This window comes from Hoplias malabaricus, chromosome X2, assembly GCF_029633855.1.
Source record: "Hoplias malabaricus isolate fHopMal1 chromosome X2, fHopMal1.hap1, whole genome shotgun sequence".
NCBI classification, from domain to species: Eukaryota; Metazoa; Chordata; class Actinopteri; order Characiformes; family Erythrinidae; genus Hoplias; species Hoplias malabaricus.
The window spans coordinates 29,931,169-29,949,387 of NC_089819.1; the positions used below are offsets into that span (position 1 = coordinate 29,931,169).

General features: G+C 36.0%; 1 protein-coding gene and 1 long non-coding RNA gene across 3 annotated transcripts in view; one reads left to right on the forward strand and one right to left on the reverse strand.

Annotated features, from left to right (window-relative positions):
* Positions 1 to 18,219, forward strand: part of LOC136677481 (uncharacterized) — a 219,927-nt gene that overhangs the window by 97,804 nt on the left and 103,904 nt on the right. For both annotated transcript variants that reach the window (XM_066655040.1, XM_066655041.1), the window contains exons 4-5: positions 11,134 to 11,482; positions 12,672 to 12,800. In XM_066655040.1, the coding sequence (XP_066511137.1) occupies positions 11,134 to 11,482; positions 12,672 to 12,800 (478 nt within the window). The remainder of the gene's footprint in view (positions 1 to 11,133; positions 11,483 to 12,671; positions 12,801 to 18,219) is intronic.
* On the reverse strand, positions 12,658 to 14,258 carry LOC136677482 (uncharacterized). The gene is made up of 3 exons (XR_010796359.1): positions 14,225 to 14,258; positions 12,964 to 13,172; positions 12,658 to 12,777 (listed from the first exon to the last, which is right to left on the reverse strand). It is a non-coding gene; the product is annotated as an uncharacterized lncRNA (long non-coding RNA).

Here is an 18,219-nt window from a genome sequence, read left to right on the forward strand (position 1 = left end):
TCTTAACATTGCAGCTTGGGGCAGCACGATGGTGCTGCAGGTACTGTCGCTGTCACACAGCTCTAGGGTCCTGGAGCGGCAGGTGACTGTGAGTAGTTTGGTGTGTTTTTCCTGTGTCCACGGGGGTTTCCTCCAGGTGTTCAGGTTTCCTTCCAAGGTCCAAAAACACATGTTGTTAGGTGGATTGGTGACTCAAAAGTGTCCATAGGTGTGAATGTATGAGTGTGTGTCACCCTGCGAAGGACTGGCGACCCCTCCAGCGTGTGTTCCTGCCTTGCTCCCAGTGATTCTGAGTAGGCTCAGGACCCACTGCGACCCTGAACTGGATTAGCGGTTACAGACAATGAATTAATTAATTCATTAATTTCAGTATGGTAGAGTATCAGAATGATGTTTGGAATTTTTTATAAAATTCAACTTGGAACTGCAACAGGTAGTGTTGCTGTCACACAAATCTAGGGTGCTGCAGCTGTAGGTTCGAACCCTGCTCCGCATGACTGTCTGTTATTAGTTGGGTGTGTTTTCCCTGTGTTCATGTGTGTTTTCTCCGGGTGTTCCAATTTACTCCCATGGTCCAAAAACACATGTTGGTAGCTCAGTTGGCTACTCAAAACTGTCCATAGGTATAAGTGTGTGAATGAGTGTGTGAGTGTGTGTTGCACTGTGAAGGAAAAGTGCCCCACTGATTCCAGGTAGGCTCCGGACCCACTGCAACCCTAAAGTGGATAAGCAGTTACATTTAATAAATGAATGAACGAATGCTGCATCTTAAACCAACTAAGTATATCCAATATTGTTAGAATGTCACATTGAGTTGACATTTAGATTATGATGTTTATCATACACTGGGTTTTGATTACCAATACCTAACAAATAAATGTAGGTATTTTACATCAAGATGACGTTAAATTTGAAGTACTAAACCCCACGACCTAAAACCAACAAAATATCAATGTCTATTGATGTTAGTCTAATGTTTACCAGGCGTTGGGTTTTGGTCACCCTATATTATAACTTAAAGTTGGCATTTTTTTATATCAACTTGACATCAGGATGTGACGTTTGGAAAATGTTGGATTTTGGTTACATAACATCACAACTTAAAACCAACAAATTTTCAACGTCTATTGATGTTAGAATGGCAGGTTGAACTGACGTTAAAATTCAGACGTTTATCAAACATTGGGATTTGGTCTCCATAACTTACAGCTTAATGTTGGTAATTTACGTCAATTTGACATCAGGATGTGACGTTTGGAAGATGTTGGATTTTGGTTACATAACATCACTACTTAAAACCAACAAATTATCAACGTCTATTGATGTTAGAATGGCAGGTTGAACTGACGTTAAAATTCAGACGTTAATCAGACGTAGGGATTTGGTCACCGTACCTTACAGCTTAATGTTGGTAATTTATGTAAATTTGACATCAGGATGTGACGTTTGGAAGATGTTGGATTTTGATTGCATAACATCACTACTTAAAACCAACAAATTATCAACGTCTATTGATGTTAGAATGGCAGGTTGAACTGACGTTAAAATCCAGATGTTTATCAGACGTTGGGATTTGGTCACCATACCTTACAGCTTAATGTTGGTAATTTACGTCAATTTGACATCAGGATGTGATGTTTGGAAGATGTTGGATTTTGGTTACATAACATCACTACTTAAAACCAACAAATTATCAACGTCTATTGATGTTAGAATGGCAAGTTGAACTGATGTTAAAATTCAGACGTTTATCAGACGTTGGGATTTGGTCACCGTACCTTACAGCTTAATGTTGGTAATTTACGTCAATTGGACATCAGGATGTGACGTTTGGAAGATGTTGGATTTTGGTTACATAACATCACTACTTAAAACCAACAAATTATCAACGTCTATTGATGTTAGAATGGCAGGTTGAACTGACATTAAAATTCAGACGTTTATCAGACGTTGGGATTTGGTCTCCATAACTTACAGCTTAATGTTGGTAATTACGTCAATTTGACATCAGGATGTGATGTTTGGAAGATGTTGGATTTTGGTTACATAACATCACAAATTAAAACCAACAAATTTTCAACGTCTATTGATGTTAGAATGGCAGGTTGAACTGACGTTAAAATTCAGACGTTTATCAAACATTGGGATTTGGTCTCCATAACTTGCAGCTTAATGTTGGTAATTTACGTCAATTTGACATCAGGATGTGACGTTTGGAAGATGTTGGATTTTGGTTACATAACATCACTACTTAAAACCAACAAATTATCAACGTATATTGATGTTAGAATGGCAGGTTGAACTGACGTTAAAATTCAGATGTTTATCAGACGTTGGGATTTGGTCACCATATCTTACAGCTTAATGTTGGTAATTTACGTCAATTTGACATCAGGATGTGACGTTTGGACGATGTTGGATTTTGGTTACATAACATCACAAATTAAAACCAACAAATTATCAACGTCTATTGATGTTAGAATGGCAAGTTGAACTGACGTTAAAATTCAGACGTTAATCAGACGTAGGGATTTGGTCACTGTACCTTACAGCTTAATGTTGGTAATTTATGTAAATTTGACATCAGGATGTGACGTTTGGAAGATGTTGGATTTTGGTTGCATAACATCACTACTTAAAACCAACAAATTATCAACGTCTATTGATGTTAGAATGGCAGGTTGAACTGACGTTAAAATCCAGACGTTTATCAGACGTTGGGATTTGGTCACCATACCTTACAGCTTAATGTTGGTAATTTACATCAATTTGACATCAGGATGTGATGTTTGGAAGATGTTGGATTTTGGTTACATAACATCACAACTTAAAACCAACAAATTATCAACGTCTATTGATGTTAGAATGGCAAGTTGAACTGACGTTAAAATTCAGACGTTGGGATTTGGTCACCATACCTTACAGCTTAATGTTGGTAATTTATGTAAATTTGACATCAAGATGTGATGTTTGGAAGATGTTGGATTTTGGTTACATAACATCACAAATTAAAACCAACAAATTATCAATGTCTATTGATGTTAGAATGGCAGGTTGAACTGACGTTAAAATTCAGATGTTTATCAAACGTTGGGATTTGGTCTCAATAACTTACAGCTTAATGTTGGTAATTTACGTCAATTTGACATCAGGATGTGACGTTTGGAAGATGTTGGATTTTGGTTACATAACATCACTACTTAAAACCAACAAATTATCAACGTCTATTGATGTTAGAATGGCAGGTTGAACTGACGTTAAAATCCAGACGTTTATCAGACGTTGGGATTTGGTCACCATACCTTACAGCTTAATGTTGGTAATTTACGTCAATTTGACATCAGGATGTGATGTTTGGAAGATGTTGGATTGTGGTTACATAACATCACAAATTAAAACCAACAAATTTTCAACGTCTATTGATGTTAGAATGGCAGGTTGAACTGACGTTGAAATTCAGACGTTTATCAGACGTTGGGACTTGGCCACCATACCTTACAGCTTAATGTTGGTAATTTATGTCAGTTTGACATCAGGATGTGATGTTTGGAAGATGTTGGATTTTGATTACATAACATCACTACTTAAAACCAACAAATTATCAACGTCTATTGATGTTAAAATGGCAAGTTGAACTGACGTTACAATTCAGACGTTTATCAGACGTTGGGGTTTGGTCACCATACCTTACAGCTTAATGTTGGTAATTTAAGTCAATTTGACATTAGGATGTGACGTTTGGAAGATGTTGGATTTTGGTTACATAACATCACTACTTAAAACCAACAAATTATCAACGTCTATTGATTTTAGATTGGCAGGTTGAACTGACGTTAAAATTCAGACGTTAATCAGACGTTGGTATTTGGTCACCAAACCTTACAACTAAATGTTGGTATTTTACGTCTATTTGACATGAGGATATGACGTTTATTAGACGTTGGATTGTGGTTACATAATATCATGACTTAAAACTAACAAAATATCAGTGTCATATGTCGTCAGTTTCTTACGTCATTTAAACATCGGTATTAGACGTTACCCTGACGTAAAATTTTGGTCATCCGACGTCACGACCAACATTCAACCACATATCAACGTCTTTTGACGTTGGTGGCCAGCTGGGGAGTCACTGCCAAGGACTTCCGAACCATTCTGGAGGATCATGTGCATTCAATGGTTCAAACATTGTATCCTGAAGGTGATTCAGTGTATCAGGATGACAATGCACGAATACACACAGCAAGACTGGTGAAAGATTGGTTTGATGAACACGAAAGTGAAGTTGAACATCTCCCATGGCCTGCACAGTCACCAGATATAAATATTATTGAGCCACTTTGGGGTGTTTTGGAGGAGCGAGTCAGGAAAAGATTTCCTCCACCAGCATAATGTAGTGACCTGGCCACTATCCTGCAAGAAGAATGGCTTAAAATCCCTCTGACCACTGTGCAGGACTTGTATATGTCATTCCCAAGATGAATTGACACTGTATTGGCCGCAAAAGGAGGCCCTACACCACACTAATACATTATTGTTGTCTAAAACCAGGTGTTTTAGTTTCATTGTCCAACCCCTGTATGTCAGCTTTCATTATATATATATCAGAGTTCATTATATATATATATATATATATATATATATATATATATATATATATATATATTATGGCAAGCCAAACAGGAAATATTTAATGAACTTTGATATATATAGAATGAACGCTGATATATATAGAATGAACTTTGATATATATAGAATGAACTTTGATATATATAGAATGAAAGTTGATATATATAGAATGAACGCTGATATATATAGAATGAACGCTTATATATATAGAATGAAAGTTGATATTTATAGAATGAACGCTGATATATATAGAATGAACTTTGATATATATAGAATGAACTTTGATATATATAGAATGAAAGTTGATATATATAGAATGAACTTTGATATATATAGAATGAACGCTGATATATATAGAATGAAAGTTGATATATATAGAATGAACGCTGATATATATAGAATGAAAGTTGATATATATAGAATGAACGCTGATATATATAGAATGAACGCTGATATATATAGAATGAACTTTGATATATATAGAATGAAAGTTGATATATATAGAATGAACTTTGATATATATAGAATGAAAGTTGATATATATAGAATGAACTTTGATATATATAGAATGAAAGTTTATATATATAGAATGAACTTTGATATATATAGAATGAAAGTTTATATATATAGAATTAACTTTGATATATATAGAATGAAAGTTTATATATATAGAATGAACTTTGATATATATAGAATGAACGCTGATATATATAGAATAAACTTTGACTGTCTCGTTTCCGAAGACTTTACTGCTATCTGTTTATTGTTGCCATGGAGGCAATCACCAGCCTCGCGGTGCGCGATTTCAAAATAAGAGCGGACAGCGCGATTGAAAAAAAAAATCATAATAAAAAAAAAACTTTTCAAAACAGCTCTCGTGCCAGAAATAGATGACCAATGGGCCTAAAAAGGCCAGGAGGCCGCTATTTGAGTATGGGGGATATATAATGAACGCTGATATATATAGAATGATCATGGCCAAGGACTTCCGAACCATTCTGGAGGATCATGTGCATTCAATGGTTCAAACATTGTATCCTGAAGGCGGTGCCGTGTATCAGGATGACAATGCACGAATACACACAGCAAGACTGGTGAAAGATTGGTTTGATGAACACGAAAGTGAAGTTGAACATCTCCCATAGCCTGCACAGTCACCATATCTAAATATTATTGAGCCACTTTGGGGTGTTTTGGAGGAGCGAGTCAGGAAACGTTTTCCTCCACCAGCATCACGTAGTGACCTGGCCACTATCCTGCAAGAAGAATGGCTTAAAATCCATCTGACCACTGTACAGAACTTTCTCAAGATAAATTGCTGCTGTATTGGCCACAAAAGGAGGCCCTACACCACACTAATGCATTATTGTTGTCTAAAACCAGGTGTTTTAGTTTCATTGTCCAACCCCTGTATGTCAGCTTTCATTCTATATATAACAGTGTTCATTCTATATATATAAGCTTTCATTTTATATATATCAGCGTTCATTCTATATATATCAGCATTCATTCTATATATATCAAAGTTCATTCTACATATATCAGCGTTCATTCTATATATATCAAAGTTCATTCTATATATATCAACTTTCATTCTATATATATCAGCGTTCATTCTATATATATCAGCTTTCATTCTATATATATCAGCGTTCATTCTATATATATCAAAGTTCATTCTATATATATCAACTTTCATTCTATATATATCAGCGTTCATTCTATATATATCAAAGTTCATTCTATATATATCAACTTTCATTCTATATATATCAAAGTTCATTCTATATATATCAAAGTTCATTCTATATATATCAGCGTTCATTCTATATATATCAACTTTCATTCTATATATATCAGCTTTCATTCTATATATATCAGCGTTCATTCTATATATATCAGCTTTCATTCTATATATATCAAAGTTCATTCTATATATATCAGCGTTCATTCTATATATATCAGCGTTCATTCTATATATATCAGCGTTCATTCTATATATATCAACTTTCATTCTATATATATCAGCGTTCATTCTATATATATCAGCTTTCATTCTATATATATCAGCGTTCATTCTATATATATCAGCTTTCATTCTATATATATCAAAGTTCATTCTATATATATCAAAGTTCATTCTATATATATCAACTTTCATTCTATATATATCAGCGTTCATTCTATATATATCAGCTTTCATTCTATATATATCAGCGTTCATTCTATATATATCAAAGTTCATTCTATATATATCAACTTTCATTCTATATATATCAGCGTTCATTCTATATATATCAGCTTTCATTCTATATATATCAGCGTTCATTCTATATATATCAGCTTTCATTCTATATATATCAGCGTTCATTCTATATATATCAACTTTCATTCTATATATATCAGCGTTCATTCTATATATATCAGCTTTCATTCTATATATATCAAAGTTCATTCTATATATATCAACTTTCATTCTATATATATCAGCTTTCATTCTATATATATCAGCTTTCATTCTATATATATCAGCGTTCATTCTATATATATCAAAGTTCATTCTATATATATCAACTTTCATTCTATATATATCAGCTTTCATTCTATATATATCAGCGTTCATTCTATATATATCAGCGTTCATTCTATATATATCAGCGTTCATTCTATATATATCAACTTTCATTCTATATATATCAGCTTTCATTCTATATATATCAGCGTTCATTCTATATATATCAGCGTTCATTCTATATATATCAGCGTTCATTCTATATATATCAAAGTTCATTCTATATATATCAGCGTTCATTCTATATATATATCAACTTTCATTCTATATATATCAGCTTTCATTCTATATATATATCAGCGTTCATTCTATATATATCAGCTTTCATTCTATATATATCAGCGTTCATTCTATATATATCAGCTTTCATTCTATATATATCAAAGTTCATTCTATATATATCAGCGTTCATTCTATATATATCAAAGTTCATTCTATATATATCAACTTTCATTCTATATATATCAAAGTTCATTCTATATATATCAGCGTTCATTCTATATATATCAAAGTTCATTCTATATATATCAAAGTTCATAATTAATAATTTATAATATAAGCCATAATTTATATATATATATATATATATATATATCAACATTCATTCTATATATATCAAAGTTCATAATTAATAATTTATAATATAAGCCATAATTTATATATATATATATATATATATATATATATATATATATATATATATATATATATATATATATATATAGAGCCCCCTTGCCCCCTTCAACCTTTTGCCACATTTCAGGCTTCAAACATAAAGATATAAAATTTAAATTTTTTGTGAAGATTCAACAACAAGTGGGACACAATCGTGAAGTGGAATGAAATTTATTGGATGTGTCAAACTTTAACAAATAAAAAACTGAAAAGTGGGGCGTGCAATATTATTCTGCCCCTTTACTTTCAGTGCAGCAAACTCACTCCAGAAGTTGAGGATCTTTGAATGATCCAATGTTGTCCCAAATGGCTGATGATGATGATAAATAGAATCCTCCTGTGTGTAATCAAGTCTCAGTATGAATGCACCTGCTCTGTGATAGTCTCAGGGTTCTGTTCAAAGCGCAGAGAGCATCATGAAGACCAAGGAACACACCAGGCAGGTCCGAGATACTGTTGTGGAGAAGTTTAAAGCCGGATTTGGATACAAAAAGATTTCCCAAGCTTTAAACATTCCAAGGAGCACTGTGCAAGCAATCATATTGAAATGGAAGGAGTATCAGACCACTGCAAATATAACAAGATCCGGCCATCCCTCTAAACTTGCATCTCGAACAAGGAGAAGACTGATCAGAGATGCAGCCAAGAGACCCATGATCACTCTGGATGAACTGCAGAGATCTACAGCTGAGGTGGGAGAGTCTGTCCATAGGACAACAATCAGTTGTACACTGCACAAATCTGAACTTTATGGAAGAGTGTCAAGAAGAAAGCCATTTCTCAAAGATATCCATAAAAGTTTGCCACAAGCCACCTGGGAGTCACACCAAACGTGGAAGGAAACCAAAATCGAACTGCTTGGCCACAATGCAAAATGATATGTTTGGTGTAAAAGCTACACAGCTCATCACCCTGAACACACCATCCCCACTGTCAAACATGGTGGTGGCAACATCATCGTTTGGGCCTGCTTTTCGTCAGCAGGGACAGGGAAGATGGTCAAAATTGATGGGAAGATGGATAGGGCCAAATACAGGACCATTCTGGAAGAAAACCTGTTGGAGTCTGCAAGAGACCTGAGACTGGGACGGAGATGTATCTTCCAACAAGAAAATTATCCAAAACATAAAGCCAAATCTACAATGGAATGGTTCACAAATAAAATATAGCAAGGTGTTGGAATGGCCAAGTCAAAGTACAGACCTGAATCCAATCGAGAATCTGTTGAAAGAGCTGAAGACTGCTATTCACAAACTCTCTCCATCCAACCTCAGTGAGCTCGAGCTGTTTTGCAAGTAAGAATGGGCAAGAATTTCAGTCTCTCGATGTGAATACTGATAGAGACATACCCCAAGAGACTTGCAGCTGTAATTACAGAAAAAGGTGGCGCTACAAAGTATTAACACAAGGGGGCCAAATAATATTGCACGCCCTACTTTTCAGTTTTTTATTTGTTTAAAAATTGACACATCCAATAAATTTCATTCTACTTCACAATTATGTCCCACTTGTTGTTGATTCTTCACAAAAAATAATTTTAGATCTTTGTTTTAAGCCTGAAATTTGGCAAAAGTTTGAAAAGTTCAAGGGGGCTGAATACTTTCGCAAGGCATTGTATTATATGTACATACAGGGTGGGCCATTTATATGGTTACACCTTAATAAAATGGGAATGGTTGGTGATATTAACTTCCTGTTTGTGGCACATTAGTATCTTTAGTTTCGTAGCTTTATTCTTCCATGAGTTGTTTACAAATTTCTGACCACTTATAAAATGTGTTCAAAGTGCTGCCCATTGTGTTGGATTTCCAATGCAACCCTCTTCTCCCAATCTTCACACACTTATAGCAACCCTGCAGAAGAAATGCTAACACAGGCTTCTAGTATCCGTAGTTTCAGGTGCTGCACATCTCATATCACAGCATAGGCAATTGCCTTCAGATGACCCCAAAGATAAAAGGTCTAAGGGGATCAGATCGGGAGGCCTTGGGATCATTCAACTGGCCCACGATGACCAATCCACTTTCCAGGAAACTGTTCATCTAGGAATGCTCTGACCTGACACCCATAATGTGGTGGTGCACCATCTTGCTGGAAAAATTCAGGGAACGTGCCAGCTTCAGTGCATGAAGAGGGAAACACATCATTATGTAGCAATTTCGCATATCCAGTTGCCTTAAGGTTTTCATTGATGAAGAATGGCCCCACTATATTTGTACCCCATATACCACACTATACCATCAATGTTTTGCTCCAACAGTCTTGGAGTGATCTATCCAATGTGGGTTAATGTCAGACCAATAGTGGTGGTTTTATTTGTTAACTTCACCATTCACGTAAAAGTTTGCCTCATCACTGAACAAAATCTTCTGTGTAATCTGAGGGTCCTGTTCTAATTTTTGCTTTGCCCATTCTGCAAATTCAGTGCACCGATCTGAGTCATCCTCGTTGAGATGCTGCAGCAGCTGGAGTTTGTAAGGGTGCCATTTGTGAGTAGCTAATATCCGCCGAAGGGATGTTCAACTAATGCCACTGTCCACTGACATGCGGCGAGTGCTATGCTGTGGGCTCTTGCTAAATGAAGCTAGGACAGCCACTGATGATTCTTCATTAGTGACAGTTTTCATGCGTCCACATTGACAAATCCAACACTGAACCAGTTTCACGAAACTTGGCAAGCAGTTTGCTAACTGTAGCATGGAAGATGGGTGATCTTGTAGGGTGTCTTGCATTGAAATCTGCTGCAATGACCCGATTACTGCGTTCACCAGACATCAACACAATTTCTATCCGCTCCTCACGTGTTAAATTCTGTGATATGTCAATGGCTGTAAACAAAGAGAAACCTGTAAATAACTCATGAAAGAATAAAGTTAAAACCATGCACACCATTGTTTTTCTTGTGAAATTCCCAATAAGTTTCATGTGTTACAAAATTTCCACCCTCCCATATACTAATGTGCCACAAACAGGAAGTTAATATCACCAACCATTCCCATTGTTATTATGAAGGTGTATCCATATAAATGGCTCACCCTGTGTGTGTGTATATATATATATATATATATATATATATATATATATATATATATATATATAAACTTATATAATGTATTATATGAGCTAAATAAGTGAATGGACTGAGAAATTACAAAAATGATTGATTTTTTTAAATGAGTATATGTAGATTATATTTTTATCAGTAAGAAAAACAGATTGTGCATATTAAAATATTGCTTTGGACCACAATTCTCCAGACCATTTACAAAGCAGCTACCGATGAAGCCACAAAGGAATGCATGGAAACTGACACCATACAACCTTACCACAAAGAGTATATAACCTTGACTTTCAAGATGGCCATGGTCAGTCAGGAGAGTCTGGAGCAAGGGGAAGAGGACAGAACGGAGCTGACTGAATGCGAGTGGGAGAATGACGACATGGAGTACAGTAAGGAGCTAGTCCTGATTTCGATGAGCAAAACAAGAGTGGCTGTTTTGAAAGAAAGAGGCTGTGATCCCGAACATCCCTGCAATAACTACGGTATTGGGGGCTGCAACTTCAGTAATGTGGTGCTGGCAGCAGAAAAGTGTGAGGTTACCACAGGTAAGGGCTATATAAACTAAAGATTTTCATTTTTAACACCTTGTAATAGTAAAATGTTGCTCATCCTTGGCTCAAAAATTGTCATTATTTATGAGTGGTTATATTTATTTCATAAGTGAAACTTACACAAGATAATGGATCATATTGCTTTGTAGTTCCTGAATGAATCAGTTTATGTAGCCATATTTAATAGGTTTATTACTCATTTTTGATGATTCAAGGATCTGAGCAGAAATTTAGTCTCAGAGGAGATATAGTTAAATCCTTGTCTTTAATTCAGCACATTAACATGAGTGTTATCTCAGCAAACCTGAGAACAGCATGAATCTTTACAGATCTGTTTAAACTCTAAAAGAGACAAATGAGTGACTCCTGGGCTCATTTACTAGAGGAAATATGAAGGCATCAAAAACTAAAAATCAATTAAATATAGCCTTATTTTGCCATTTTAGTGCGTAACATTTCAGTAAACTACCAAAGATATACAGGTGCTGGTCATAAAATGAGAATAATAGACCTAATTAGAAAATTAGATTAATAGAATAGAACCTGACTGAAAGACCATTTAAAGGTCTTTGCAGGTGTTTGAGTTAATTACCTCATTAGAGTGTAGCAACACGTCTTTAATTTTGAACCTTTTCACACTATTCTAATTTTCTCAGATACTGAATTTGGGGTTTTCATTAGTTGTCAGTTATAATCATCAAATTGAAAGAAATAAACACTTGAAATATCAGTCTGTGTGTAATGAATAAGTATAATATACTTACTATAAAGTTTCACTTTTTGAATGGAATTACTGAAATATATCAACTTTTTCATGATATTCAAATTTAAAACATTCCTTAACATTAGTTCTGGCCACATTTTATATACGCATTCCAGCATATTAACAGTTGCATTGCATTAGAATAGTAATGCCATAGAAGCATTTTGGTTCCATAAAGAATAATGTTTAAGAGATCTGAAAAGAAACTTAAAGGTTTAAAAATCCATCACTTGATCTTAAGGTCGTATTAGCAAAAATGGTATTTTATGGAAACCTTTGTAGCACCATTATTTGTAAGAGTGTAGATGAGTGAATAAATAAAATCAAAAGCATTTGCACATTTAAATATCAGAACAAAAACTATTTAGTTTTTAATTATAGACTAACATTCTGTTAAACATTTTTTGTTGATGTTTTCAGTCCACAGACAATGTATTAAGAAGCGCAGTGAACAAACACTTTTGATCCGCAGTTATCTTGACACCACCATCGACTATGAAGCCATTTCCCCTGGGAGGAGAAATATCTGTGAAGACAAGGCCACCTCAGGTCAGCAAATATCATGTTATGATGACATAAGGTTTTATTGATTCCACAGGAGGAACCTTACCAGACTCAAATCTTATTTTTTAAAAACAGAACACATACGTTCATTTATTCATTATCCGTAACTGCTTAGCCTGTTCAGGGTAGCGGTGAGTCCAGAGCCTACCTGGAATCATTGGGCGCAAGACGGGTATACACCCTGGAGGGGGCACCAGTCCTTCAAAGGGCAACACAGACACACGGATACTTTTGAGTCACCAATTCACCTACCAACGTGTGTTTCTCGACTGTGGGAGGAAACCGGAGCACCCGGACAACACACCAACTCCTCACAGACAGTCACCTGGAATGGGAATCGAACACACAACCTCCAGGCTCCAGGCAAAAAAAAAAAAAAAAAAAAAAAAATCACAGTATTGGTCGATACAGCACCAGTATAAATAAGCATATTTTATATCAAGGCAAACAAATAGGTGGAAAAACATATCTGATGTTTAGGGCAGCCTCTGAGAACAAACTGGATTCACTGAAGGATAGCATAATGAAGTGTGTTTTTAGAGAGAATGGCAGGGGGCACTGTAAGGCTTTTGGCCAAAAATAACAAATGCCATAAAGTTAAACCTCTTTTTGCAATTTAGAAAATGGGACAGTAACAAACAGTGATGTAACCAAGTCCTGTGTGATGCTGGACAAGAAAGGCAGAATTTACAGTGGGTATATCTTTTTTAGTCTGACATGAGAAATTGAAGGGTTGAAAAATTATTTTTGTTACCCAAATTCATAAGTACATGCATTGTTCCTATAATCAGAAAAAAAAGGTAGCAATCTGTACCAAGAAAAGGTACAATCGCTTGTCACTGTGGCAGTACATAAATGTACTTTTATTCATAGGAACAAATGTGTATCCTTACAGACCACTCAGTGGTCTTTCGAGTGGTACAAATATGTTCACATAGGGTACTGTAATGTGGCAGCTCACACAGGGGTGGATTGGAACAGGGCAAGCCACCAACAGAGCACTAGAGAAATAGGCCTCAAGTGCAGAGACACACAAACAATCCCTCTGGATGTTAAGAGTGCCAGAAAAATGAAACACAAGAGAGGAAAACTTAAAGATATCAGGGGAAAACTGAACAGCTCAAAATTACTGAGCAAAAGAAAAAAGGCGAGAGTTTCCCAAAACAAGAAGAGACAAAAGAAAGATAGAATACAGTCACTGGCAAAGAATGAGTGGGAACAAAAAAAAAACACAACTTATTTTATTTATAATTTATTTATACCAAAAATGGTAAAGAAAATATTGAATCCCAAGGGAAACCAGAGAAACCCTCAGAAAAACTCAGAGGCAAAGCTCTAGTGGAGAGCCAGAAGATAGAGAGAAAGGAAGAATCAGGAGAAAACTCAAGGGGCTTTACCAAATAACCTACCAGGCTTGTGCGGCACTCTGAAAAGAGAAACCCAAGACTGAGCACTGAGGTGTGTGTTGGCTTCCCTTAAGTAGGAGTAGCCCAGGTGGAACTAATTGCCTCAAATTAAGAGTGTCTCTGTCTCCCTTTAGTGACTGGGGGTGGCTTAGCAGGCAGCCTCACCCCAGCCCCAGGCAGACCTCCTACAGGTACTGCCACAGTGACAAGACCAACTGTACCTTAAATATGACAATTATGTTCTTTTTACTGTTTCTTCAGAAGACAAATCTGTAACAATTAATAGAAAGAAATACATTTTTTTCTGTTTTATTAGACCTAAACCTGAGAATTTTATATTAATTACAACACAAAAATGTAAATCTCTGGCCCCCTCCACATATTTTGGTGTACTGGCCTGTCTTCTGGTATCTCCTCCATGCCCTGGACACTGTGCTGACAGTCAAAGCAATCCTTCTTGCCACAGTGTAGCGTGGGAACAGTATTTGGATTACTTATGCTTAATTGTGTTTATTAATTATGGATTATTATTTTATTATTATTACATTTTATTAATAGTAATATTAACAATTTATCTTAAATTTGGAAACCATGCCCCACTAGAATTTTTTTTTCAGGATTTTCAGACTCTTTAATGAGACTTATATAAATATACAACAATATTATTTCAAATCAAAAAACACTTTATTGAAAAGAAACAATATTCATTTGATAGACATAGCACAATTATTATAACCTCACAAACGGGGATCAATGCAGATGAAACCCTTCTTATGAGTCTTATCAGTGGCTTGGCGATATGGCTAGTGTAACTAATATGAACTATTCTAATGAAAGTTAACTAGTGCTTAAATTGTTTACCAAGGGACTAATTAGACATCATCTCTGAAAATGATATCTGAGCCTTACTGTAACGCAGTCCTTGCCAACCGATGGATCGATCCAGCGGATCAGTCTCCATACTGGTTTCTCAGGACTTGGCTGTGTCCGTGTGCTGATGCCTCTGGAGGAGGGAGTGGTCGCCTCAGCAATTAAAAAGGCTGCTTCCGCGGCAAGTTGAGGCTGACATGGACCAATTTATTTCTAAAAAAGTTTAAATATCTGACGCTCGGTGTCTCTAAATGTAACTCAATCCTAGACCTGTTCAGAGCATCCTCTGTACAGTTGGGTCCTTGTTCTTGAGTGCAAATTTAGCATCTTTCCTCAGAGTAAGCGAGAGTCAGCACTCTTTTCTTTCCTTTGTCCGAGTGAGTTTGGGTCTGCCATCATAGGAGCATAGTTCTGGATATTGTTCTCGCTCCCTTTTCTTTTCTCTCAATTCTGCTGGACTCTTTTTTTACTCCGTTGACCTTTTTGTTCCTTTTCCGGCTCCACTTTCTGGCTTTCCGAATCCTTTCTGGCTGTCCTGGGGAATGCATGTGACCGTCATGTGGTCTGAGTCTCGGGTTCCACATGAATCGAATCTAACTTTGCTTAGGTGGATAAAACCTCTTGTGTATGTTAGCGTTAATTCCTTTCCTGAGTTTATACATCGAGTATATTGATATAGGTACACAAACTATTCTAGTTATTAGAGATTAATTAATATTATTTTTAGATTGAGGAAGGAATTGTTCTTCTTGTTTACTGAAATTCATATAAAATCATGCAGGCAATGTTAAAATATATTTACATGAGAATAACAGAATAACACATGATTAAACAATAATAATACATTGGGTATTATATGTATAATTGTTCATGTTAACTTCTTTTGAGAGAGAGAGAGAGAGAAATGGAACCACGGCTGCTTTAGTGACATGATTTCCCAAATGTCCACTTGGAGGCACTGTTGGTCCATGCTGTTTCTTCTGGGTTGAACTACGAATGTTTGTTTTAAAATTTCACATTCAATTAAAACTTCCATGCCGAATGTACGACGGAGTTTTAGGGCCACAGCGGTAAAAAAAACAACAACAAGATTCTGAGATTAAAGTCTGAATTCTGAGAAAAAATCTCGGAATAATTCTGAGAAAAAAAGTCGGAATAAATCTGAGAAAAAAAGTCAGAATAATTCTGAAAAAAAAGTCGGAATAATTCTGAGAAAAAAAGTCGGAATAATTATTTGAGAAATAAAGTGAAGATAAAAATGTTCCTTTGGACCGTTCTCAAAGTATTTAAAATTTACCAACTCATGAGAAAATAACAAAAAGGTCCAAAAATACACTCTCCCTCTTCGGGGGAGGCATGTCCGTCACGAGAGAGTCGCAGACACCAGTCGAGTGAAGTTCAAAGCAAATCAAAGTATTTATTTACCAAAATACTGGATCCAGGAGAATTCACACATTGAGAACAGTCTAATACCCCTCCCAAGTGAAAATTCTGACCTCCCATCATCTGACTCAAAAAGTTATACCCATGATGACGTATAGCCTGGTGGTGAGGCGTTTCTGGCTGATTAGTGTATATTAATATGCATGATTTCACGTGTTAGTACTCAGCTCTTCACGTGCAATATTCAGGTGCCTGTTGTGACCCTGAAGACATTCATTATCTGGTCAGGCTTACAATGGGCCTCTCTTCTCAGCACTTTTTTTCCCTAGAGACTAAAATTTAGGGAGTTAGAAATACACTTCAAGGCCACAAGAAGAAGCTACAGATCAGCGCCTCCATGCCCAACACTATGATGTCAGTGTGTTACAATCCTGGAGTGCACATCTGTTCAAGGTTAGACGTTAAGAATTAAAACTGTGTGTCAATATCAAGTTATCATGCCATATAGTGAAGTTAGCTTATAATATGTTTTGAGGAGTAATTATCATATGAGTTAGTAGTGCAGAATCAAGCAAAAATGTTTAACTACATGTGTAAGTAATTAATAATGTAAATGCTGGTTAGTCATTCATATACATGCATATAGGGTACAGGATTTCACACAATGAGTATGTAGTTATAAATGCTAATTTAACTAATCATCTTTTAGGGATATTTGTCAACAAACACAAAGTAATAAAATTATTTTTCACAACAAAAGTCAGAATAATTCGCTGCGTATAATGGAGCAGACACAATGTAACTGTGGAACGCAATGTGTTGCTTAAGTTATGCTATGGTATAGATTTCAGGAATAAACACTCTTCTCTTCCACATCAGAGCCACAGTGTGATTAGTGTTTAAACCCTGAATCAGTGCACGAACCCATGGCATGTAGTTTCACGATACAATTAATGATCACGAAAATCATGGATACAGAACGAGTAGAACTCCAGCGCCCACGAAGCTCCATCGCGTTACGGCTCGGACAAAAAACTAAAGCCTTGTGCATGAATTATTTATTAAACGCATTCACACGACATGACGCAGTCCCTGACTGAGATGCACAAAGGCTTTACTTTTTTGTACGAGTCCGAGCCGTAACACGATGGAGCCTCGTGTGCGCCGGAGTTCTACTCTTTTACACTGTGTCTGCTCCATTATACGCAGCGAATTATTCTGAGATTTTTTCTCAAAATTATTCTGACTTTTTCTGAACCACTCATTATCGACCGGGCCCATCGTGTGCTTCAATCCAAACCTCCAGAAGGAGCAAAACCTCGCACAATTATTGCCCGGGTTCATTTCTACACCGAGAAGGAGCGGATTTTGAGGCTTCGAGACGGGCGCAACCTCGACTACAACGGCCACAAAGTGTTCAGTGTTTCCGGACTACACAGCTGAGGTTCTAAATCAGAGAAGGAGCTTCAAGGATGTCATGCATGCGCTAAAGGTGTCACACATGCTCCGCTTTCCCACAAAACTGTGTTCGCCATGAAGGTCAGCTCAGGATCTTCACATCCCCTTCTGAAGTGGCGAAATTTGTGGAATCCGAGCTTAAACAAGTTTGAATGGGTGTTGTTGATACTTTATAGCTTCTGGTGTGTTTCAGCGGCTAGGTTTTTTAACAATTGTTTTTTGTTTTCCTCGTTCATTGCAGATGGTATTACATTGTGTACATATTCAAAGAAAGTGCGGAGATGCTC